Below are 24,237 nucleotides of genomic sequence, written 5' to 3' on the forward strand. Positions count from 1 at the left end.
TGCTCATATATTTTCCTTTCTTTCAGCTTAGAGCACTCACTGTTTTTTATATCTGTCTGGAAACTTCTGTTCTTTATCTGCTCCCCTAAAAGAACAATCATTTTAAAGCCAGCATTTTTTTTTAATATGCAGAAACCACTATATTTCAGTCTAAATCTTTGAAAATAATGAGGAAATACTACAGAACACAGCGCTCTGCCACTGACATTAGGTAATGTATAAAGAAAAAACAATAGCATGCTAACTTCAATTTTAATTTTTGCAATCAAGATGTATGTATTACAGTATAAATTGTCCATAGTGTACAACTCTGGTCTTAATTAGCCATCTCATAACCTCATGGTGTAGGTCAAATGGGGTCATAAACAACTTAACTGGCTTACCTCAAACCAACATCACTATTAGAAAGTAACTTAAAACACATGCTTTGCTGGTACCATAGATTTAGCATCATCTTCTTAGGAAAGATAACCCGTGGTACCAGGGTTATTAATTCTCTTCCAGCAACAGATTAGAATCAAATTCCATGTGGATTAAGTAAGGGAAGAAACCAAAATGAACTTTCACAAAGTAGAACCTTCTATTTCACAAAATAGAACAGAATTTGATCATTCTTAATCGTGGTGGATTTCTTTAAAACCTTAGGCCAGTTAAATATTGAATTGACAGTAAGAGTTGAATCATCTTTAGAGATTTTGCTAGACTGCTGTGGACTGAGATTTCAAAAGGTGGAATTCAGATTCAATATCTACTTCCAGTAATTAGCCTAGGACTTGACACAAAATTCTTGTTGAATGAATTAATGAAAATTAAGTCCAAGCCTTAAAAAGGCAACCTCAAAATTCTATAAATTTAGTAATAATACTAATTTATTACTCAGAGCATCACACTCATCTTGTGCAGAGATGCTTTCATAGCTATGTACGATTTTATGGTTGTCATATGAAAATAAAAATGAACAACCTAAGGCACCTGTAAAATTGCTGCTTAAAGTAATTATATTGTAGTTCATTATTGCCTATGCTAGATTTTGTGTGATATTCCTTCTACAATTCAATATTAGGAAAAAGTTTGTTCTGGTGAATTGAATACTATTAAAATTCTATAGCCTATTTGCTTCTTTTTCTATCTTCTTAGGAAGACATGGAGGTAATATCTAATTGTATTTTCTACATTTAATGCCTAAATATGATTTTCTTATTAGGTTTGGTGTTTTGTTATTTTTATCTTTTGGGTTTTTGTCTGTTTTTCTTTCCTTTTCTTTTTCTTTCTTTCTTTCTTTTTTTGAGACAGGGTCTCACTATGTCGTGCAGGCTGGCCTTGAACTTACTTATGTATCCCAGGCTAGTCTCAAACTCACAGTGATCCTCCTGCCTCAGCCTCCTGGGTGCTGCAATTATAGGGAAGCACCACCACACCCAATCATTTTCACCTGCCTTTAAAAATATGTATGCCGTTTTGTTTTCACACCTGAATTCTTCTTTAGAAATAAATGCTAAATTTTATAAATTAAAGTCTATTTTATCCTTAATTTATACCTCCAGTTGTTCTTTAAGATTTCCAAAAGCACCTATAGTCTTTGACTTTCAGGATATTCTATCAGTCAACAAATACTTACTGGGGTGCTTCCTACATGTCAGGCACCGTTGTGATTCTTTCCTGACTCACAAATTACTCTTTCTCTTTCGGTTCATTCTCTCTCACTTCTGCTGTGTAAATGGTGTCGACTCACTGAGATTCTGAGTCTTTCTTGCTCTGTAACATGACCCTTGATTTAGAAATGCCATCCTTTTGTTGAAACTCTTGAAACCAGATGTTCTTCAGAATTTAGAGGTTTTGGCTTTTAGCAAAGTCACAAAATATGTGTACTATGTGTTCTAGCACCCTGCAAGAGGACAGAGACAGCACCTTGTAGCAAACATGTTATTTCTGCGGTTAGGTAAACGAATAGTTATCTACAGTGAGATAAAGACTATAAATTATTCCATCACATTCTTACGAAGTTTTGCTGCCAAAATGAGTGTTGCCTTAAACTAACCAAAGAAACTTTTGGTTTTTCAAATTATTTTAGATTTTGAAATTGCAACTAAGTGATGGCAGGCCTCTTAAACTCTACTTCAAGTGTTTGAGGCACACTTTCTGCTTAATCTGTCGATCCTCAATTTTGTGGGGCCAGGAATCAAACCCAGGGTTTCATGCTCACTAGGCAAGCACTTTGCCACTGGGCTGTATTCCCAGGTCTGGTCCTTTGGTCATATTTTATTTTATCATTTTATTTAATTTAGGTACTGGGAATTGATCCCACAGCCTTTGCACTGAGCTACAGCCCCAGTCTTTTCTAATTTTTTACTTTGAGACATGATCTCACTAAGTCACTAATTTGTCCACGCTTGAAAACTGCCTTTTAAGTATCTCCACGAAAGGACTGATCAACACTTTAATTTGCATCAATGCAAATTTATTGTGTCTTAACCCATTAGGCCCTTTCTCAGTTTTTATTCTCTTCAATGGTATCATTACTGAGTTCTATGAAAACTACATATTGTAGACATGTATATTTTATGCATATATAATATACCCTGAATTCCTTGCCGCTTTTCTTTGTCAGCTGTGTCATGGTACAGTTCAGACCTGCATTACCTCTTCTGTCTCTCTGGCTTCTTAAACTTGACTGGATCCATTGTTGAGGCACTGTATTAGGCTGCATGAGATTCTTCATCTGCAAGGAAATCTTAGTGGGGAAGACAGGAGGATTGGTTAAGTAAATTAGGGAACATTTGGCTCAGAAGACTATTTTGTAATCATTGGAAGGGTAGCTCTACACGTCAATTGCCAAGACATATTAAGGACAAATGTATGTTTCAGAGCAGTATATGGAAGTCCTATAGAGAGTTTGTCCATGCAGAGAAAGTTCTGGAAAGCCACACATCAAGCCATAGCAGTGTCCAGACACAGGGGACTTTATTTTCTGATTTTAAAAGCATTTTTAAAAGAGAAAAACCAAAAACATGTATATCAATATAAAAGTTAGCATCAGGTTAAATGTGATGAGAGGTATGAGGGAAAGAATGCAAGAAGAAGTGGAAAAATGACCTTAGCTAAGTCAGGAAATTCGAGGGAGGTTTTCTTCTGGGCATCGAAACAGATGTTCCCCGCACACAAACTGTGTTGCAGGGCACACATGTCTTGAAGGGTTTGTGTTTGGAAAATAGCAGATCAGGTGTTGGATGGTCACTTCAAGGGGAAAACAAGGTTTAGGTTCGAGGTGAAATGTCAGAGTATAAAAAATCTCCACTACTAGTTGAAATTTGAATCCACTCTCGTCAGAAGAGAACCTCTGGAGGTTGTTAATTATTTTAAAAATACAAATTCTTTTTATTTAACCAATCCTCCTGACTTCCCCACTAAGATTTCCTTGCAGATGAAGAATCTCATGCAGCCTAATACTGTTAATTATTTTAAAAATACATTTTTACTTGGGAGTAATTTTAGACTTACACAGTTCTCCTCCAGAGTTCTCCGATAGCCTCTCATCTTACATTACCATGGTGCATTTGTTGAGACTGAGAAACCAGCCTTGGTAAATTACTATTATTAAACTCCTGTCTTTATTCAGTTTTCATCACATTTCCACATTTTTAAAGTCTTTTTTTTTCCACTTTAGAAACCAATCCATGATCTCACATCAAATTTAGTTGTCACAATTTCTTTAGTCTTCTCTGCTCTGTGAATTTGTTTTTCATGATCATAGTAGTTGTACAGGGTGCTGAAAGTTTGTCCTCAGTTTTGGTCTGTCTGGTGTTTTCTCATGATTAGAATGGAGTTTAGGTTTTGGAAAAGGTTAGATGCATTTCTTGCTGTACATACAGAGTACTACAACCACATATCATCACTGCTGTTGTTTGCTCATGTCATTAACGTATTTGCTAGGTTTCTCCATAGTAAGCTTCCCAGAATTTTCCTTTTTCTGTACACCTTAGCCTTTACAGTGTGATATTCCAATTGATGTTTCTTCTTTTTGTCTTTTTGAAACAGGGTCTCATACAGTTCAGGCTAGCCTTGAGCTCACTTTGTAGACCAGGCTGGCCTCGAACTCGCAACGATCCTCCTACTTCAGCCTCCCAAGTGCTGGGATTACAGGCGTGCACCACCATACCTGGCTTCAACTGATGTTTAATGCAACCCTTTTGGCTAAGTGATGGGAAGAGGGTGGAAACAGGAGGGCCAGCTATAGGTATAACTATGGTTGTTACAATAATTCAGGTGAGAGATAATAATTACCAGAACTGTTGGTGACAATGGTAGATAATGAAAATGACTGGAGGCATGCAAGTGTTTCTGGACAACAGGCAGCTTATGGTAGTTTTAAAGGAAATAAGGAGAATTAAAATCACAGAGCAATACCAATTCACATGCATTCGGATGGTAAAAATTTTAAAAACCAAGTAAAAACAAATGTTGGTGAGGCTGTGGAGAAATTAGAATCCACATTATACTGCTGGTGGGAATATAAAATGGCTGTCAGTCACTTTGAAAGAGCCTGCCAGTTGCTCAGAAAGTTAAAACTACTTACCATATGATGTAGAAATTTCTCTTTCGGCACATTCTCAACAGAAAACATATGCACATACAAAAGTGTATACACAAAAAATGTTCATAATCGCGTTATTATAAACAAGTGGCAAAAATTATCCAAATGCCCACTAACCAATGAATGGAAAAACAAAATATGGTATACACATAAAATGGAGTATTAGTCATAAAAATGGATGAAGCATTGTTGAGGTTATTGTATCGATGAAACTTGACACACTAAAAGAAAGAAATCAGTCACAAAAAAATTCACATCGTTCCACTTAAATGTCTAGAATGGAGACAAATTTAGAGAAACTATAGTAGTTGCCCCATATCTAAGGGAAAATATAGCCCAAGACCCCCAATAAATGCTTGAAACCGTGGATCCATGAGCCCGGGATATTCCAACAATGAATATAACGGAGACAGCCACCAAGTGGCTAGTTGTAGGCAGCGGGTGGGTATCTGTGTACATTGGACAGAGGGATGATTCCTGTCCTGGGAAGGATAGAGCAGGATGATGTGAGATTCTGTCACATTATCCAGAAGTTGTAATTTTAAACCTATACATTACTTACTTCCGGAATTTTCTTTTTAATACTTAAAACTGCAGTTGCCTGCAGGTAACTGAAACCAAAGAAAGCGAAACTGTGGATAGAGGACCATGGTGGTTCTGCGCAAGGCAGGGGGAGAGAGCAGCGATGAAGGATTAGGCTATGTAAAGTAAATGACATGGGGTTGTCCTTCAGGTTGATGAAGATGTTCTGGAACTGATTATTGTGATGGCTGAATAACTACACCAAAAACTATTTAATTCCACGTCTGAAGCAGGCAAACTGTGTATGTGAGTTGTACCTCAATGAAATTATGACAAGAAAAATCTAGAACACGTGGCACAGGGGCTATATTTGTTCAAACTTCACGCATTCAGATTGTAGTGCTGGTGGCAAATTCACGTGGCTCAGAAATGGGGTTGTGATCGTTAGTAGTAAGGATGCAAAGAGAAAGTAAGATCCTCGATTTATTTATTCCATCTTTGTAAACATAGTAATTCAAGATGTTTCTAACACAGCACCCTCAACATTTAGTAGCACAGTTTTGCGGGGGCTAAAAGAACTGGGGACTGATCGCTAGCATAGAAGGTGTAGTGGATTGACAACTGGGGGTCAACTTATAACCCCCAGCCGAACTGAGTCAGCAGGGTGCTGGGTGTGGGAGGCCCACCTGGGAATGGTTGCCAGCAGCATAAGAGGCAGAACTGGAGAAGAGAGGCTGCTGGGAGCAGAGAAAGGCTGCTGGGAGCTGGTGAGGAGCAGGTAGAAGCTATAAAGAGCTGTTGGTTTTGTTGGGAGTTGTTGTCATGCTGGCTTTCCTGACGAACTTGTCTGTTGTCATCCTCCGGAGAGCTTGGGACCTTGTTGGCACTGAGAATGGCTTTGGTTCACTTTGGGGGAGCTCTGGTCCTCACTTTGACTATTGCTTCCTGGCTCCAGAGGGGAAGATGGGGCACTGCCAGTCTCCTACAGAAACTTGCTGCATTGGCTCCCGTGATGGGAACTCGGCTGTCTTGATCATTGGAGGAGCTCGGAACTCCACTGTTGTTGAGGATGGCTGTGGTACTTTTCAGGGGAGCTCTGGTTCTTACTTTGTGCATCGCTTCCTGACTCCAGTGTAGTTCCCTCAGCCTGCTAGCACAGATCCTTCATCCCGCTGGCACAGACTTCCTAGATTCCACCAGTGACCTTCCTAGATTCCACCAGTGACCAATTGGGCCTTCCCAGTGCGGATCCGTGAAACGGGCCTGCATGAGACATTGTTGTGTGCTCTGAGCTTCCAGTTGGGCTTGTGGGAGGCACTGTAATGGGCTCTAGGTCCTCAGCTGCACTCACGCAGGACATTTCTGTGGGATCCAGGCCCTTGGCTAGTTTCCTTCGTCTTGGTGTGTGGACAGATCTCCTGCTCTCTTTTATATAGCATTGTTTGGGTGATTATTATAAATAATCTTACAAAATGTGTCCTGTATATGTGCAACATATCCCCCAAACCATAACAGAAGGCAACACTGTTACTGGGAGTGTTTGATAGGTCTCATTTTCAACTGTTTTAATTTCAAATAACAAAATGCCTTAACATCCCCTAAGTAATTTCAGAGTATCTGGGGATGATAAAAGTTAAAATTTAAGATATTAATATAAAGTAAATATTTTTGGGTATAATTAGCATGGATTTACATGGATTTGGAATTAACTTCTTCACTGCAGTTGGCTAAGACATAAAATCCAACTAGTGAGGGGCTATCAGTTATTCTGCACTTTCCTATTCTACACCTGCTACATCCTTCTGCCCACCTCCAACATCACTTGTTGGTAGACAGACATTATATACTAAGGATCATTAATGGCAACTGAAAGGGGAAAAAAAAAATCAATTGATTCCACCAAGTCTTTCAGTGACCATGTGTCCCTTGTTTGGCATTAATATATACTCAGTTTTAAACTCCAGAAAAAAGAGATACCTGACAAATTACATACGATAGGGTTCTGCTTGCTCTTTTCAACTGTCAAAAACTTTGATAGGGATGCGGGGTGGGATGGAGGGGAAGAGAAGTGAAAAGGATCAAGATGATATATATATATGTATCAATTCCCCCCATGAATGAATTTAATATGTATTGCAGGCATACTAATAAGAAATAAAAAGACCAACAAAAAAAATCACTTTTATTGAAGAATAATTAACATGGTAGAATTTATGAGCTAGTAAGTCCTTAACAGAGTTGACCTAGAGTTTCATTTGCTAGGCCTAAGACATGACCTTACCGTTATGAAATTCCAAGTTTGTGTCTGAATACATGCTTACAAAAATAAAGATCAAGTAATCAATAGTATATACCAAAGTTCATGAATAAAATAGAAACACAAACACAAGATGCTTTGTTATTGCATCTTATCTGACCATACAATGTAGTAGCAATTTTTTTTATAACTGCCAATAATACACCACTTCCATCAAAAAATGCAGATTGAAAGAGCTAACATTTGATAAGTGGAATTTTAAAAACAACAAATTAAATATTAGAAATCAAAGAGTTCTCTCCCTCAAATATGAGGGGATTCCTTTAATATCCATCGATGTAGCTTCTTGAAATCATAAAAAAAATCCATCAAGATTCATGTTGCACTCCAAAAGGAAAAAACTGAGGGAATTCATGGATAATTTTCACTGCTTCATTGTAAAGTCCCAGATCTGAAAGAAACATTTAGGTAAACATTTAATCTGCAGAGGAAAGCGGTGACATCAATCGTCTCTCATTTATTTATTTTTCTCTCTCTTTTAAAGGTTAAGCCATTTTCACAATTCACTTTCTAAGACTGAGATATGGATCATCTTATTTATTCACTGTGATCCCCCCACCCATTTTTACTTCTCACAAATATTAGCCTTCACTACAAGGACTTCTAAGTAGGCCAAAACATCCTCCTATTTTCATGTGGGACTGGAGGGCAGGATTAAGACTCAAGACCAACACATACCCATATAAAATAAAAAAAAATTTTCCTCCTAACTGCCTGTAAATACAAAAATGTTTTATTTACCGAAAGGACTGCTATCTTCTCTGAACTGGATGTAAGAGGCACACATGATGGTTGCCTTAGCTGTTACTCTTCCAACTACTTCCACGATTCCAGATAGTTCTTCATCAAGCTAAGACATTAAACAAAATGTCAGTTTGGTTAAATCACATTTTCAGTTGATAATTAATTTGGAAAACATACAGTGTGTTCATCTTTCAAGCTCTTACACACTTTGCTGGTTTTTTTTTTTGTTTGTTTGTTTTTGTTTTTTTTCTCCGGTACCGGGAAACGAACTCACGACCTTGCGCTTGCCAGGCAGGCACTTTTGCCGCTGAGCTAAATCCCCAGCCCCCGCTAACTGTTAATTGTAAGAAAGCAACTTTAAAATTTACCAATGTAAAAACTGAACTGTGAAGGTTAAAAAATGAGAACTTAACTACCAGCACATTACAACTCCTGTTATCTTTAGTAGTAGCTTCAGGTCTAAAGATATAGTTAAATATTTAAATTGAAGACAAATTTTCTTAAAGATGCCAAGAATGTTCAGAATTCCTACAAGCAGTAATTTGTTTTGAGACTCACTGAGGGGCACCCTTTATAATTTATATTTTACAGAATGTGTTCTGTATACATTAACCAAAGAGAGTCTGGATCTGTTTTCATAAAAGACCAAGAAAATGTTTTTAAGCACATTAAACATAAAACGCAGAAATAGCCGGATAAGGTGGCACACCTCTGTAATAGCAGCACTCGGGAGCTACATAGTGAACTCAAGGCCAGCCTGAACTTCAGTGATGTATTAAAAAAAATATGGCAATGCAAACATCTGTAATCCTGGCACTTAGAGGCTGAGGCAGAATTATGGTGAGTCTGAGGACAGCCTACCCTACACAGTGAGTTCAAGGCCAGCCTGAACTGCATGGAAAGATCCTAAAAAAACCAAAAATACATAAGCAACACCAAAAAAACAAAACAAAACAAAACAAAAAAACGTGAGTCCAAAGAATCATTGTAATTTTTTTTTTTTTTTTTTTGTGGTACCGGGAATCGAACTAACCACCTTGTGCTTGTGAGCAAGCGCTGTGACGCTAAGCTAAATCCCCCGCCCTCAAAGAATCACTGTAGAGCTAGCTTGTTCTTTACACATCCACTTCAAAAATCAGAAACAACAAATTGAAGATGAAAGAATTACATTTAATATACAGAGTTAATACTTAGACATACTGGCTCCATTAATTCAACGGTTCCATTTTTTCCTTCTCCATCCGAAAGGATAAACATTTTTCCAGTGGGATGAATCTAAGGAAGAAAGATACAATTAAAAATCCCCGCATAAAACCTTTTAAAAATTTCACTAAAATAAAAGGAAATTTGATCAAAGATGAACAGATTGACCTTCTAACTCATCTGAGCATCAAACAACTGTTTTTCCGAACCGTTACCAGATCTGGTCATGAGACAGCTAGTTCATTTTGAATTTCAGTTAAATAATGGACATTTTTTAGTGTAAGTGAGTTCTGCATTTTTATTTTCAGAATCTAGCAACCCTATTAAAAACAAATTAAAGGAAGTACGTACTACCTAAAAATGGAATCTGCAGGCACTCAAGATTTCGTTATAATACACATCCCGCGGATGCGTGAAAGGAAAACCTGTTGCCAAAGAGCTGGATTCCGCTCCCGGGAAGCAGCTGCAAAGGCTGCAGTCAGGTCAGATCTCCCTTGAACGCCAGCCCTGCCAACTGCTGTGGTCCTGAGCATTTCTGTTAAACACCGGCTCATTTTCTCTACCTGGGAAGTCACAATTAACACTCACTGCACTTACAGAATGTGTGGATGAAGTGAGCTACTAAATAAACCTTTACTGATGTTCTTTCCCTCGGCTTTCTCAGGTTACTGATTCTGAGACACGTGGGATGAGGGGTCTGCATTTTAACGCTGGGGCAAGATAATAGGCGGCTACGGGATCTGGGAGAGACGAGGATGGAAAACTGACTTCAATGAGAAAATGAAGTTTGGGGACAGAGACGAGGGTAGAAATGAAGAAAATAAGCACATTAGCCTAGATGTCATCAGTTGGCGGCGAAGCAAAACCCAGACGTGCGAGTCTGATACATAAATGACCACACAACGGGCAAGAAGGGCGCTGGTATTTAGAAGCGAACACACTCGAAGAGCGCGTTTCCGCGCCGCAAAAACAGCCAGCATGGACGTACAAAGACTAAAAAGTGTGGAAAGTCTGCAAAATAACGCGACCAGCAGCGCAGTAAGGATCCGCGGCGTCAGCCCCTCGCTCTCCGCTACCCGCTGCCGGCTCTTCCGGCGGTCAGTGGGCCCCTCCCACCAGCTGCACAAGGGGAGCACGAGCCCGCCAGCCCGCGCACCTTTTCCAGCCTCCCTACGAAGCAGACCGGCCGGTCAATGAACTGAGAGAGCATGCTGGCGTTGATGCGCGACTTGGGCAACTCCACCACGTCCACCATGATGAAGCCTCCGCCTGGCGGGAAACAGGGCGCGGACGACGGAAAAAGAACCCCGCTAGCGCCTATGGGACAGATTTTCACGGGACCAATCAGCGAAAACTAGCGCGCCGGCTCCGCCAATCAAATAAGCGGAAATCCCGATTTGCGTCACGTAGTTGCGGACCGCGCTGCGCTAAGGTGAAGTTGTGTCCAGAAGAGGGGATCAGCTGTGAGTGACGCGCGGTTTTCCGGAAGTGGCTCCAGTCATTGGCTAAAGGGGCAATAGGGGCGGGACTTGGAGGGGGCGGGGCCTGCTGCTGCCAGCCAGGAACCTCCGGAAGTGGGGTGACGGACTGAGGTGCGGGCTCGACGACGGACTGTGGCCCGATCCTCAGGTACCTCTTCTCGCGGGAGACCTCCTAGTCTTACCGTTTCCCCTTCTCCCCTCGGGCTGAGTGCGGAGAGCGAGGCGGAAGTTGGCAGCCAGCTGCCGATGCAGTTCATGCTTTGACAGTTACCCCGCCTACTCGCTTCCGGGTCCTGTGGGCGGTGCGGGATGCTCGTTCAATGAAACCTGTGCTCGGGCGTCTGACACTGAGCTTGTTGAACGCGGGAGGCGGGATCGCCGGTGATCTTCACTTTGTTCAGGTCTTAGCTCTGTGGCAGAGGGCCGATTTTATCCCCTCCCCGCAGCTGATCACTGTGCAGCGCAGTTTCCCCACCTGGGAGAAGAGGGGTTGAGCAGATGACTAGGGAGTTGCAGTTCTCTCTCCCCGGCTTAGCAGGAAATAGAGGGATCTGTGGGTGGGTAGCGGAGACCGGAGAGGGCTCCTGGGCAGAGGCGACAGGCTTCACCAGCTGTTAGACCCGAGCAAACGCGCTTCTTGCGGCGACTTTCTCCATCCGCACCCAAGGGATTGATATGTAAGGTCCCTACTGACTCCAGCTTTTGGTCGTAGCATTAAGGGACGCTTATCCCTCGACCCCGCAGTAGTTCCACCACTGCTCGCCCCCGCCCTCCTCACTCAGAAGCGGCGAGGGCGAGGGAGGTCTGAAATACAATCCATGCTGAGAAGATCCCGGAGGACTGCTCCCAGCGCAATGCAAAACTAATGGCTATTGATTTTCGGGGTGTCCCTTGCTGGGATTGGGGGGACCTACCTTGTCTGGGAGAGTTCAGAATAAGTGCACATAAAAATATCTTCAAACGGTGCTGTAGAAATTGGAAACAATTTAATGTTTGTCTTAATTCTGTTGTCACTAAAATAAGTTAAAGGATTTCATTAAACACTTAGGGTACATTTAAAGGAAAGCGGTATTTGTTAAGGGTACAAGTCAGTAAAGTCTTCTATTAGTTTGGAAAGGACATAGGTGTGCAAAGGTCATGCACAGGTATGCATGATCTTTAATATGAGTTAATTTTTTAAAAAGGGAGTAGTCTTTAAAGTACCAGATGCTAACACCACTGTTGTATTACTATTACAAGAGCACTTTTAAGCAGACTTTTTTCTTTAACTAGAAGCAAGAAGATAATTTTAAAACAGCCCTCTTGCATTTTTTGAATCACTTAAAATTTATTATGAAGTGGATAGTGAGCCGGGAAGAGTATATGGACCTGGTATTTTATGATTTTGGGAGGATTTAATTGGTTTCATGTGAGTCTCTTATTTAGCTTAAGAAATGGAATTTCACCAGTTACTTGCATGCCCCAGTTAAGCCCTCCCTACTACTGTCTATCTTGAACAACACTATCTTGCAATGTGTGTTAAATTTCCTAAGATTTCTATATAGTTGTATCACATATGTAGGTATTTCTAAATGGTATTTGCATCTTTGACATTTGTATACTTTTTTTTTTTGGTACCAGGAATCGAACTCAGGACCTTGCCCCTGCCAGGCAGGTACTTGTGCCCTTGAGCTATATGTCCAGCCCTTTCGACCTTTATATAAATGGAATCATACATATCTTCTGACGTGTTTCTTTTGCTTGTTTTTGAGATTTACGTGTGTTGATGCTTATGGAGTTTATTTTTTTTTCTCTGTATTATTGACTAACCTTTTGATTGCAGTTCTTCTGTACTGCATACAGAGCTCCTGTGAATATTCTTGTTTTTATTACGTGGTATGTTTGTGCAAATGCATATCACAGAGTGCAAATCTCCAGCTTTGTTAGTAAAAGCAAATGATTTCCTCAAATGCTGGAATCACTTTATCCTTTTATCAAGAGTATAGCACAGTTTTGGTTGAGACACATTCTTGGTGGCCCTTGAAGTTTTTCTCCCATGAGCTCATGAAAAGGTTTCTTGTGATCTGACTTTATATTTCTTGATTACTAATAAGATCGAACACGTTTTCAGATATTTATTGTCCATTTATCTTTTTTCCGTGCTGATTTTTATTTTCCTTACTTATTTTTGAAAGGTTTGAATTTTAGCATGGGCAATAATGCAACAAATTGTGTTTTTCAGTTTTAGGCCAATCTTTCCACACACCCTTCCCCTTTTTGCATCATGAGTTGATTTTGCTGCTTCTCTGCTCATTTTTAGCTTTGTCTGATAAACCTTACTTGATATTTACACTGAGTGGCCCTTGTCTGTGTTGGCTGGACATCTTTACCTTTTCTGTGTCCTTATGCTGTAAGTGTGTATCTTATAAATAGTGCACATAGCTGGAGGTTGGGTTTGCCCATTTGTATTGATTTGCTTGCTGGTATATCTGGATTCGTTTTCTGTATGTAGAGCTGTTTTATCCTTTACTTTTTGTTCCTTTTTTTTTTTTTTTTTTTTTTGAGACAGGGTCTCGCTGTGCATTTTAGGCTGGTCTTGAGCTCACTTTGTAGCCCAGGCTGGTCTCGAACTCGAAACGATCCTCCTGACTCAGCCTCCTGAGTACTAGGATTACAGGTGTGCGCCACCATGCCTGGCTCCTTTTCTTTTTTTGCACTAACTTTTTCTCCCCAATAATGCCATTTTTACCTCTTTGTATTAGTTTGAGTGTTACAAATTCTGTTTTTGTGGTTTTCTCGGGTCCACTCTGCAACTCATAGCATGCTACTGTGGTCTGAATATTTGTGTCCTTTCCATTCCCAGGTCATGTGCTGAAACCCTCAACTCCAAGGTGATGGTGTTAGGAGGCAGTGTTTTTGGGAAGTGATTACAACATGAGGGCAGAGACCTCAGTAATGGGAATAGTGTCCTTATAAACAAGTCCAGAGAGAGGGCCCTTCCCCCTTCTGCCGTGTGAGATCACCAAGAAAAGATGGTGGTGCACGTACCTGAAGGTGGTCCTTCACCAGATACTTAGTCTGCAGGACCCTTGATTTCTGGCCTGCACAACTGGGAGAAATAAATTTCTATTTTCTATAAGCTACCGAATTTATGGTATTTTGCTATAGCAGCATGAATAGACGAAGACATGTGCATATTAAATTGAAAGTCTAGAATTACTTTCCTCTGGGTCTAGACAAAAACCTGTAACCATTTACCTTTTCCCTATTTTTATGCTGGTATCTGTAGATTTAGTTCTGTCTTGATTTCTTGCAACCCCACAAATTAGATATTATAATTTGCTTTGTGCCGTTAATATTTGCTTGGAATTATTTATCATTTTAAGAAATTTACATTTGTTTTTATATCTCAAACTTTCTTCTGGGTTATTTTCCTTCTTTTGAGGGTATCTTCTTTAAAAAGCCTTGTTGAAAATCTTTGTTAGTAAACTGTCAGTTTGTTTTTCTGAACATGTTTATTTCATTAAAAAGGTAGTATTAGAATTAGGTGTGGTGGCTCACGCCTGTAATCACAGCATTTTGGAGGCTGAGGCAAGAGGATTGTTGCAAGTTCGAGCCCAGCTTGGGCTACAAAATGAGTTCAAGACCAGCCTGAACTACATGGTGAGACCCTGTCTCAAAAAGACAGGAAAAAAAAAAGAATAAAAAGATAGTATTGCTATCTTGTAATTTACAATTCAAAATGAATAGTTAAACTTCTCTCAAAACTACTGTAATGATAACAAGGTACTCTTGCAATGTCTGCATTATTTTAAATTCTGATTCCTTTATAAGCTCCATGTCTCTATCTATTTGATCCTCAGGTTGTTTTTGTGTTGTTCAGGTTTGTTGTCTAATTAGATTCTAATGTATCCTGCCATGTCTTCCTGTTATTTAGTTTGGTGATAAGTATTGTTTTGTGAATCTGAAAATTCTAGTCTTTATTGATACAGTACTGAAACATATCCAATCATTATCCCTTTGAATATTCTCTTCCCCTTTCTAACTCCTTCTGGAACTCTGGCTAGATGTAAGAAGGACCTTGCTTGTTCTTGACCTCTGTGTATAGTTCCAGGGTTTTAATTCCTGTGCTGAACTCTGGATAATTTTTCATATCTTTCAGTTTACTCATTCTTTGTACAAATGTCCTGTTTGCTCTTTCTAATTTAAATCCTTTTTTTTTTTGTTTCTAGTTTAAAGTTCTATTTTCTTTTTATAATCTCATTAGTTCTTATTAATAGTCTCATTCTTTTGTTCCTTCATGTATATTATGCAATAAAAATGTTTCTTTATATTTTCTTCTTGATGCTCACAGTTTTTACAGATCCAATATTCTAATGTTTTTTATTATGCTAATTCTTGCTATGGTTTTTGTTCCTTCATTTGCATAGTATTTTCAAATTCTGAAGCCTCATTTCTTGGGGCTTTTTTTTTTCCTTGAGGCTTTGTTTTAGAGTATGTCTCTATCAAAGATTTATGTTTCCTTCTTTCCAACATGTTTGGGCCCCAGGCTGTGTGCCTGTTCCCTGTATCCCAACCATGTTGGGATATGGATCATAACAACCCAGGCTTTTATCCATTAGAGATCAGCGGTGGCCACAGGGAAAACGTTAGTTCTGGTACCTGCACGTACCCCAGTGGATTTGTAGATCCTTGTCCTTTCTGAGTTCTGTGGAATTTCTTTATTGTATATTGGGTTGGCCATTAATAAAAGACATTTAAAATATTTAATCCAGCATTTTTAGTGTGAGTTCTCTGAACATCTGATTTGCACTATTTCCCAAAATATATGTTCTGGTATTAATTTTGGCTCTTTTGTTTAGGGTGTGTACACCTGGCTTTTTGTACCACAGCTGTACTGTAAGAGGGCGAATGTGAGCATTCTACTAGCTGCTCAGTCTAATAAATCTATACATTAACCAGGGCCTCATTGAAGGTATAGTAGCGTTGGGGAGTGGTGAGCATGAAGATAAAGATAAGTCAAGAACCTGGAATGTCTTTCCTGTATCCCATGCCAAGGAATTGAGACTTAGTAGTGATGTTGGAAGAGAATATTGGTTCAGGTATGAAATGATCAGTTTAATATTTTAAGAGGCAATGGCTTTAAATATCCTAATTAAGGTACTTTGGGTCAAAGTAACATTACCACTTTTAAACCAGTTTAAATTTTTATTTATTAATTTTGTTAAAATATCCATTACATAAAATGCACCGTTTAACCATTTTTAAATATATGAATCAGTGCACTATAGATACATTCACATTACTGTGCAGCTATTACTACCACCTGTCTCCAGAATTTTCTTCGTTTTTCAAAACTCAAGTTCTGTCCATTAAACAAAAACCCAAATCTACCTTCCCCTCCAGGCCCAGGTAAGCACTGTTTTACCTTCTGATTCTATGAGTTTGACTATTCTAGGTACATTAAATGAGTGAAATCAGCCAGACGTGGTGGCACGTGCCTGTAATCCCAGCACTTGGGAGGCTGAGGCAGGAGGATCATTGCAAGTTCGAGGCCAGCCTGGGCTACATAGTGAGCTCAAGGCCAGCCTGCACTGCATAATGAGATACTGTCTCAAAAAGACAAATAAATAAATAAATAAATAAATAAATAAATGAGTGAAATCACACGAAATTTGACCTTTTGTGTCTGACTTATTTAATTTGACATGGTGTCTTTAAGGTTGATGCATGATGTAGTATATATCAGATTTTTCCTTTTAAGGCTCAGGAATACTTGTTTATATGGTTGTATCACGTTGTCTATCCATTTTCCTACTGATGGATGTTTGGGTCATTTTTACCTTCTAGTTTATACTTTTAATTGAAAAGGGAATGGGTTATAACCATTCTGACTTGACCTGTTAGCCTGACATTTATTGACTTCACAAGGGATTGGAGCCACAAATGGGAAAGCTTTCAGAATCTAATCTGTCTTTTATCTCTTTATAAAACCACTGTGGCTGTAACTAAACGTTTGTTGCTTCATTGTTGACGTGGATTTACTATGCTAGGTTTTGTGACCAGCCTGCTCTTGGACAGTCTAACTTTTTACTAATCTAATTAGTCACTTGGCCATACGTCTTCCAAACAGGTATGATATGAAAGGGTACTTAGGGAGGACATGGCTACGCACAGTCCACTGTCTTGTAGAGATGCCCAGGGTTTTTGCAATAATCTATGCTGGGGATGCTGTTAAACAGAACTCAGTTACACTAGGAAGCAAGAGAAACTAAAATGTCACGAGATATCCTGAAGTTGTAGGACTTAGAGTGGTTGGTGGGTGTGGAAGAAAGAGATAAGATGAAATCAAGGTAACACCGATGGTTTTGTGTCTAGCCGTTGATCGTGTTCCATTATGGTTTAGATGTACAGAGTCCCCCAAAAGTCTCCTCTATTTGCAGGTACAGCCTAGGTGGGAACTAGCAGGGTGTATTCTTGTTTCTGGTTCTCTTCTCCCCTTTTATCTCTGCATCTTAGATGCCATGAGTTTAGCAGCTTTCCTCCACCATACCTTTCCACCACCATGCAGTTTCTGCCGGGAGTCAACCAAGAATGGACGGAACCCACTACAATAAAACTCTTCTCCTTGAAGTTATGGGGGGCTGCTATTTTGTCCTAACGATGGGGAAATGTCTAATGCAGGCCATCATAGTTTTTCCTGATAGAGGGAGAACATGTGTGCTGGGGAAGATGATTTAATATTGTCTACTGAGGTAGCATATAGACTCTGGAGTAGACAGACCTGGGTTAAATTCTGATACTTTCCACTGAAAAGTAAACTACTCGACCCTTCAGATCTGCAATTCCTGTGTTAAAAATGAGGAATATTAAAGCTTTATAAGCCGGTGGCCAGCTTTAAGTGAGATCATATATATAAAGCACCAAGCGCATCGCCTTGTTACACTAGGTACTTAAATAATACAAATGGTGCTGTCATGATGACTACCTTGTCTTTAAGAATCTGTGGGCCATCTTGGCAGTAATGACTAGTACAGTAGTGAAAGAATGAAAATTGCAGACTTCTTTCCTAGAAGGAAGGAAGTGGTGTATGTAGGCGTGTCCAAGACCCTGAAGCCATGTCTGTGATATTTTTCCCAGCTCTGTTCAGCAGCTTGGGTATAAGAGGTCACGTTCTCTTATAACCATTTGAGATCTGCATTTTTAGTGTTTTTCTTGTGGAAAACTCTCATAACCTTCCTCGTAGTCCACATCTTCCCTTCCTTATGTTGATTTACTTTTTGTGATCTTTTATTGAAGCAGAGACCGGGTGGATGAGGTAACTCCAGTTTGCCCCATTTAAAGTTTTTATTGCTGACAGCTTCACATTTCGGTGTCTAGCCCTGGAAGTCAGATGTATGTACACTTTGCCTTGGTTCACTCAATTCCTATTGGCTAGCAGGCACTCATGTGTACCTCTGCTGCGTCACGATGGGCCTTCTGTGGCTCAGAGTAAAAGGTCTTGCAGGCAGTTGGAGACTAGGACCAGTTTACAGTTCTTTCAACTTGAAAGTAGATCTCCTTCTTGTACTCTGCTTCCAGTGCTTTTCCTGTGTTGGACCCTGTTTCACAAATCATTGCCTTCCTGGCCTGTTGTCTGCCTAGCGCTAAAGCTCTGGTACTCTAAAAGCTGTTGTCCTTATGGATTAAGATCACATGGAGGAAAGTTGAGAGGAAGGGAAGATAGCTAATCCTGCTGGGTGTGGGAAAGTTTCCATGCAGCAGGCTGGCAGCCTATTTTCCGGGTAGGTGTAGCTCCTGCATTTTATAATTAAGCCCGGACAGTGGACAAGGATGAAATACTTTGCCCATCTTCTTTATGGTTCACTTTACTGTTTCAGTTTGCTTGTTTACTAACTTAGTCACTACCCATTTGGGATAGGATTTCAGATGTAGCATGTGATAAGTGCAGAAGTACATTCTTGGTCAGTTGTACTGTTTGGTCAGTTCTCTCTAGTCTCACTAGTTCTTGGAAATTAATTCAAACTTTGGCATCTGGCCTCTTTTAGTTGGCAGAGCAATGGTCAATTTTTGTCTTGTGTTCTGGTGAAAAGTTGGGAGGAGGTAAAATAAGCAGCTCCATTGTTTATTCAGGAATTTGAACCAAGTGATGAGACAGGTAGCAATACTTTTGGATCGCATGAAACCGTTAGCAGCTTGTTAGCTAACTTGTATGGCCAGTTGCTGGTTTTATGAGGATTTACCAACTTGCCTTGGGCTCACTGACATTGTGAAATGTAGTAGCGGAGTATGACAAAATGCAGCAAGTTCTTGAATTTGGAGAAAGTTCTTCTGATTCTTTCTATAGGCCCTTGGGTAGTGTCTGATTGACATTTGGCTCTCAAAAAATATTAGTTGAATGAAATAAGTGAACAAACAAATGACTATTAAAATTTGTTTTGGGGAGAAAAATACTTTTAATGATAGAGTTAGACTATATTGTGTAAGTCAAATAGTGCACGTTTTTATTGGGCAATTTTGAGAGTGAGTCCTTTGAAAGGTAAATAGCATGATTCCGCTTATGTAGTAAACATATTAAAGTGAGTAAATAATAAACATTTTAAAGACGCACACTGAATAATGTTTTTTCTTTATTTGTTGTAAGTTCTTTTGTTTTATAGAGAGTTGTAAAGAGGTGTGACCTCACATCAGATGGCTTATTCTCCCTTAGGATGTCATTTAGATGTGTTTATCTCACCTAAGATATTTGTTTTACTTAAGGGATGCTTTTTTTTTTTTTTTTTTTAGTTTATTCAGAGTCTTCATCTGGATTTTTTTCATTTTAGAGTTGCATTGTTGAATGAAGTATACAGTACTGTACTGATAGTATACGTGGTGTTTTAATGCTCAAGCTAAAATAGTTTTTTGCTGTTGTTGGCAGTTATTTAGAATTATGTTTATAACTTTTGAAAAGCATAAAAATGTATTATTGTGTCATTAATTTAAAAGAGTCAGTACTATACTATAGGCTATCCATTATCTTCCTGGTCAGTGATGGAGATCCAAATGATAAATTGTAAATATAATTTGTTTATAATTTCTCAGAAGGTAGCAACATTATCTCATAAACTTCTTTGCCCTTGTTAGCATCCTTCTTTAGAAAAGGAAATGCGTGGTTTTAGTATATACAGTGTTAAAAAGAGGGGAAGTTTTGTTTTAAATAAAACCTTTTGAAATTAAGGTGTTTTCTGAGTGGAATACATCATAGTAGGTGATTAATACATGTATAGAAGAATAGGTTCTATCCCATCTTTATTACTCACTGTCAGAGAAGAAAGGGGTGGCATTCTGAGAGCCTCCAGGTGAAGTCTGATCCTCCCAAGCCTAGAAGAATTTTTTACCAGAGACTGCTGTTGGTGGTTAATATTGAAGGTTCTTTTTCTTCTAATGCTTTGTTTCTCAACTGTGGACACTGTTATTCCCCAGGTGTTATGGTTTGTGTCTGCATGTCCCCCCAAATCCTCATGCAGTCATGGGGTGGGCTTCTACTCTAGATTTTTGATTGATCCATAGTCAAGTGCTGGGATTATGGGTGTGAGTGCTACACCCGCCCTGGGGCAGATAGTCTGCATACAGTGTAAGGGAGGGAAAGAGGCTGCTTGCCTCCACTCCTCCCTTTTGCTCTTGTTGCTTTGCTGTCTTCCATCTCCATGAACAGTTGCCCTCTGCCATGTGCCACCCTGCCTTAGAGTCAGCTTAGTATGGACTGAAACCTCCACAGACTGTGAGCTACATAAACCTTTCCTTCCTTAATTCTGGGTGTCAGATATTTTGTCTCAGCAATAAGAGAAAAGTAACCGAGACACCAGGAGAATTTGAAAATGTTTAAAGATGTTTTTGGTTGTCACAGCTGGGGAAAAAGAAGACATTTAGTGGAAAAGGCCAGGGATGCTATTAAATGTTATACAGTGCATAAGATAGCACTTCACAATGAAGAATTATTAAACCCAAAATGCTAAGAATAAAAAGATAGAGAAACCCTGGTCTAAAAATTAGTAGACTCAAGGGAGACTTTATTATTCAGTTTTGTAATATTACAGTTAAGGGGCATTAAAGGAACAGTCATTTCTTTTTTAGTTATTGTTTATTAGTACATGACTGTGATATGTAATGATCACATTGCTCATGGGGGTTGGTGCATATACCTAACACATCTTAATTCTTTTTACATACCTCACCCCCATGGATTTGGCCTCTTTTCATTTGCAAAGAGCTATGTCCCTTTGTCCTTTTATGTATCTTTCATTTTGTGCTTTCATTTATTTATATTTTGGATTTCTTATATAAGAAAAATCATGCAATATTTAAATATATATTTCACTTAATGTTATGATTTCCAGGTACATCAACTTTTCTACAAATGACCCAAATTTATCCATCTTTGTAGCAGAGTAGCACTCCATTGTGTATAAACACCACATTGTCTTTATCTGTTTATGTATCTATATCTATGTCTCTATCTATCTATCTATCTATCTATCTATGTACCTATCACTTCCAAGATTTAACTATTAGTGTTCTGCTATAAACTTGGGTATACATGTAGCACTGCAATATGATATCTTTAACTCTTTCAGGAAGATACCTAGAAAGGAAATATCTGAGTTGAATGGAATTTCTATTTTTTGTTTTGTGAGCAATCTCCATGCTGATTTCTATAGTTGTTTTACTAGTTTATACTCCCATCAACAATGTAACAGGATTCCTTTTTCCCCATAGCCTTGCCAGTCTTTGTTAATGTTTGATTTTTTTCATGTATCCATTTTTCCTAGAATAAGACAGGACCTCAGTGTTGTTTTAATTTACATTTCTCTAATGGCCAGAGATGCTGTCTTGGTTACTTTTCTCAGTGCTGAGACAAAATGCCTGACATCCAGAATTAAGGAAGGAAAGGTTTATTTAGCTCACAGTTTGTGGAGCTTTCAGTCCATACTTGGCTGGCTCCAGGGCAGAGTGGCACATGGCACAGAGCAACTGCTCATGAGGGCAGAAGATAGCAAAAGCAACAAGAGCAAAAGGGAGGAGTAGCAGAAAGTAAGGCTCTTTCCCTCCCTTATACTGTATGCAAACTATCCACCCCAGAACGAGTATAGCATTCATCTCCATAATTCCAACATTAGACCATAAATTAATCATAAACTCTAGAATCTTGCCCCCATGACTGCATGAGGATTTGGGGGGACATGCAGACACAAACCATAACAAATGCTAAACATTTTTGGTTTTATTTCCTTCTCTTGCTTTATTGCTCTGGCTAATGTTTCAAGAATTACAGAATCTTCCCCAAAAATGTATACACACTTCAGGTAAAGAAAAACTTGTATAATACTGAATTTATTGAGATATCAAGAGATTAATACAACTTACCTTTGGCCTCTGTAATTACAGGAGGTGCTCCCAGTGGTGGCCATTAGCTTCCAGACATTTATTAATATGGCAAGCTGCTGCTTGGGTAACCTTGGTTATTGAGATTGGTGCACATGCATTTTCAGCTTCTTCTCTAAGGGCTGGCAGTGTAGTGGTTTTTCTGTGATGTAGAACATCCTGCAGTATCCCCTATATGAAGATAATACCATCTGTTGAAAAACATCATACTATTTTTCCTTTCCTGAAGTGTGTATACATTTTTTTTTGGCACACTGTGTATATTGAACAGGAGTGGTGATAGTGGACATCCTTGTCTTGTTCCTGATTTTAGAGGGAAAGCTTTCAGCCTCTTCCTATTTAGTATGATGTTGGCCATCAGTTGGCCATGAATGGCTTTTATCAGACTGAGATGAGGTTGTTCTGTTCCTATTTTCAAAGTTTTTAATCATGAATGGATGTCGGACTTTTTTCAAAGGCTTTTTCTGTGTCTGTTGACACAGACGTGATTTTTGTCCTAGCTTCTGTTTATGTGATATATTACATGTATTGATTACATTTATTGTTCAACCATCCCTGCATCCCTGTGATGAAACTTGCTTTGTCATGATGTATCATCTTTTTGGTGATTTTTTATTTGCCAGTATCTTGTTGAGGATTTTTTCATGTATGTTTATTAAAGAGATTGACCTGTAGTTCTCTTTTTTTGGTTGAGCTTGTTTCTGGTTTTGGAATCAGGATAATGTTAGCTTCTAGGCATGACTTTGGTAGTGCTCTTTCCATTTCAATTTCATTAAAGAGTTTGAGGAGTACTACCAGTAGCTCTTCCCTGAAGTTCTTGTAGAATTTTGTAGTGAACTGGTTGGGAGCAGGGCTTTTCTTAGTTGTTTTTTTTTTTTTTTTTTAATTTCTTCTTCAGTCTCATTACCTGATATTGAATTATTCATGGTTTTCATTCTTTGTTTAGCTTTGGTTGTTCATACATGTGTAGGAATTGATCTGTTTCCTTTGAATTCTCCATTCTATTAGAGGATGGGTTCTCAAAGTAGTAGTTGGGATTTTTGCACAGTCCATTATAACTTCACTTTGTTTCATTTTTTTTTTTGGTAAGATTGGCTGGGGGTTTGTCTTTTATTTTCCAAAGAACCAGCTCAATTCATTGATGCTTTGTATTTTTTTTTAGTCTAAATTTCATTAATTTCTGCTCTGATCTTTATAATATGCTTCCTTAATACCAGCTTTAGATTTGGATTATTCTTGTTTATCTAGAACATTGAGGTGAATCATTAGGGTATTTATTTGAACTTGATCTCTTTTTCTGTTGTAGGCATTCACAGCTTTCAACTTACCTCTTAGGGTTGCTTTTATTGTGTTCCATAGGTTCTAGTATATTTTATTGGCATTATTGTTTTATTCTAGGAAGTGTCTAATTTCTTCTCTAACCCATGTATTATTCAAGAGTGTGTCTAATTTCTGTGTGTTTGAATACTTTCTGTGGTTTCTTTTGCCTTGATTTCTAGTTTCATTGCAGTATGATCTGATAATTATATGTGGCGTAATTTCAAATTCTTTTGTATTTACTTAAGCATGGTTTATGGGCTAGCATGTGGTCTATTTTGGAGAAAATTACGTGTACTCCTAAGAAGAATATGTATTCTCTTGGTGGGTAGGAAACTCTGAGGACATTTATTAAGTCCATTTGTTTGAAGGTTTGGTTCAACTCTGATAATTCTTTGCTGGTTTTTTTTTGGTCTAGTTTATTTATCTATTCATGAGAGTGAGGTATTGAGGTCCTCCATAATATTAATTGTCTTGGTGGATATCTGATCTTTTATGTCCAATAGGGTTTGTTCTATGAAGTTGGGTACACTTTGTGTTTGGTGCATATATGTTTATAATTATTGTCTTTTCCTGTGAAATTGTTCCCTTAACTAATATGTAATGACCTTCCGTGTCTCTTTTTATCACTTTTGGGTTGAAGTCCTCTTCACCTGAAA

General features: G+C 38.8%; 2 protein-coding genes across 7 annotated transcripts in view; one reads left to right on the top strand and one right to left on the bottom strand.

The window, feature by feature from the left end:
- Positions 1–7,274: 7,274 nt before the first annotated feature.
- Positions 7,275–10,698, bottom strand: Rpa3 (replication protein A3, 14kDa). The gene is made up of 4 exons (XM_005388093.2): positions 10,534–10,698; positions 9,375–9,449; positions 8,172–8,280; positions 7,275–7,821 (listed from the first exon to the last, which is right to left on the bottom strand). Exons 1-4 carry the CDS (start codon positions 10,630–10,632, stop codon positions 7,739–7,741), a joined length of 366 nt encoding a protein of 121 aa, XP_005388150.1. The 5' UTR covers positions 10,633–10,698; the 3' UTR covers positions 7,275–7,738.
- Positions 10,699–10,902: 204 nt separating this feature from the next.
- Positions 10,903–24,237, top strand: part of Umad1 (UBAP1-MVB12-associated (UMA) domain containing 1) — a 209,919-nt gene continuing 196,584 nt past the window's right edge. For 2 of the 6 annotated variants that reach the window (XR_001234674.1, XM_013516063.1), the window contains exon 1: positions 11,047–11,259. Coding sequence is in view for 4 of the 6 variants with exons in the window: in XM_013516063.1 (XP_013371517.1) it covers positions 11,179–11,259 (81 nt within the window). In the remaining 2 variants the exon portion in view is untranslated. Of the gene's footprint in view, positions 11,007–11,046; positions 11,260–24,237 lie in introns of those variants that run through there. The other 4 variants (XM_013516062.1, XM_013516060.1, XM_013516059.1 and 1 more) reach the window with 4 other exon arrangements.

Source organism: Chinchilla lanigera, unplaced genomic scaffold, assembly GCF_000276665.1.
Source record: "Chinchilla lanigera isolate Chin_1 unplaced genomic scaffold, ChiLan1.0 scaffold00031, whole genome shotgun sequence".
NCBI classification, from domain to species: Eukaryota; Metazoa; Chordata; class Mammalia; order Rodentia; family Chinchillidae; genus Chinchilla; species Chinchilla lanigera.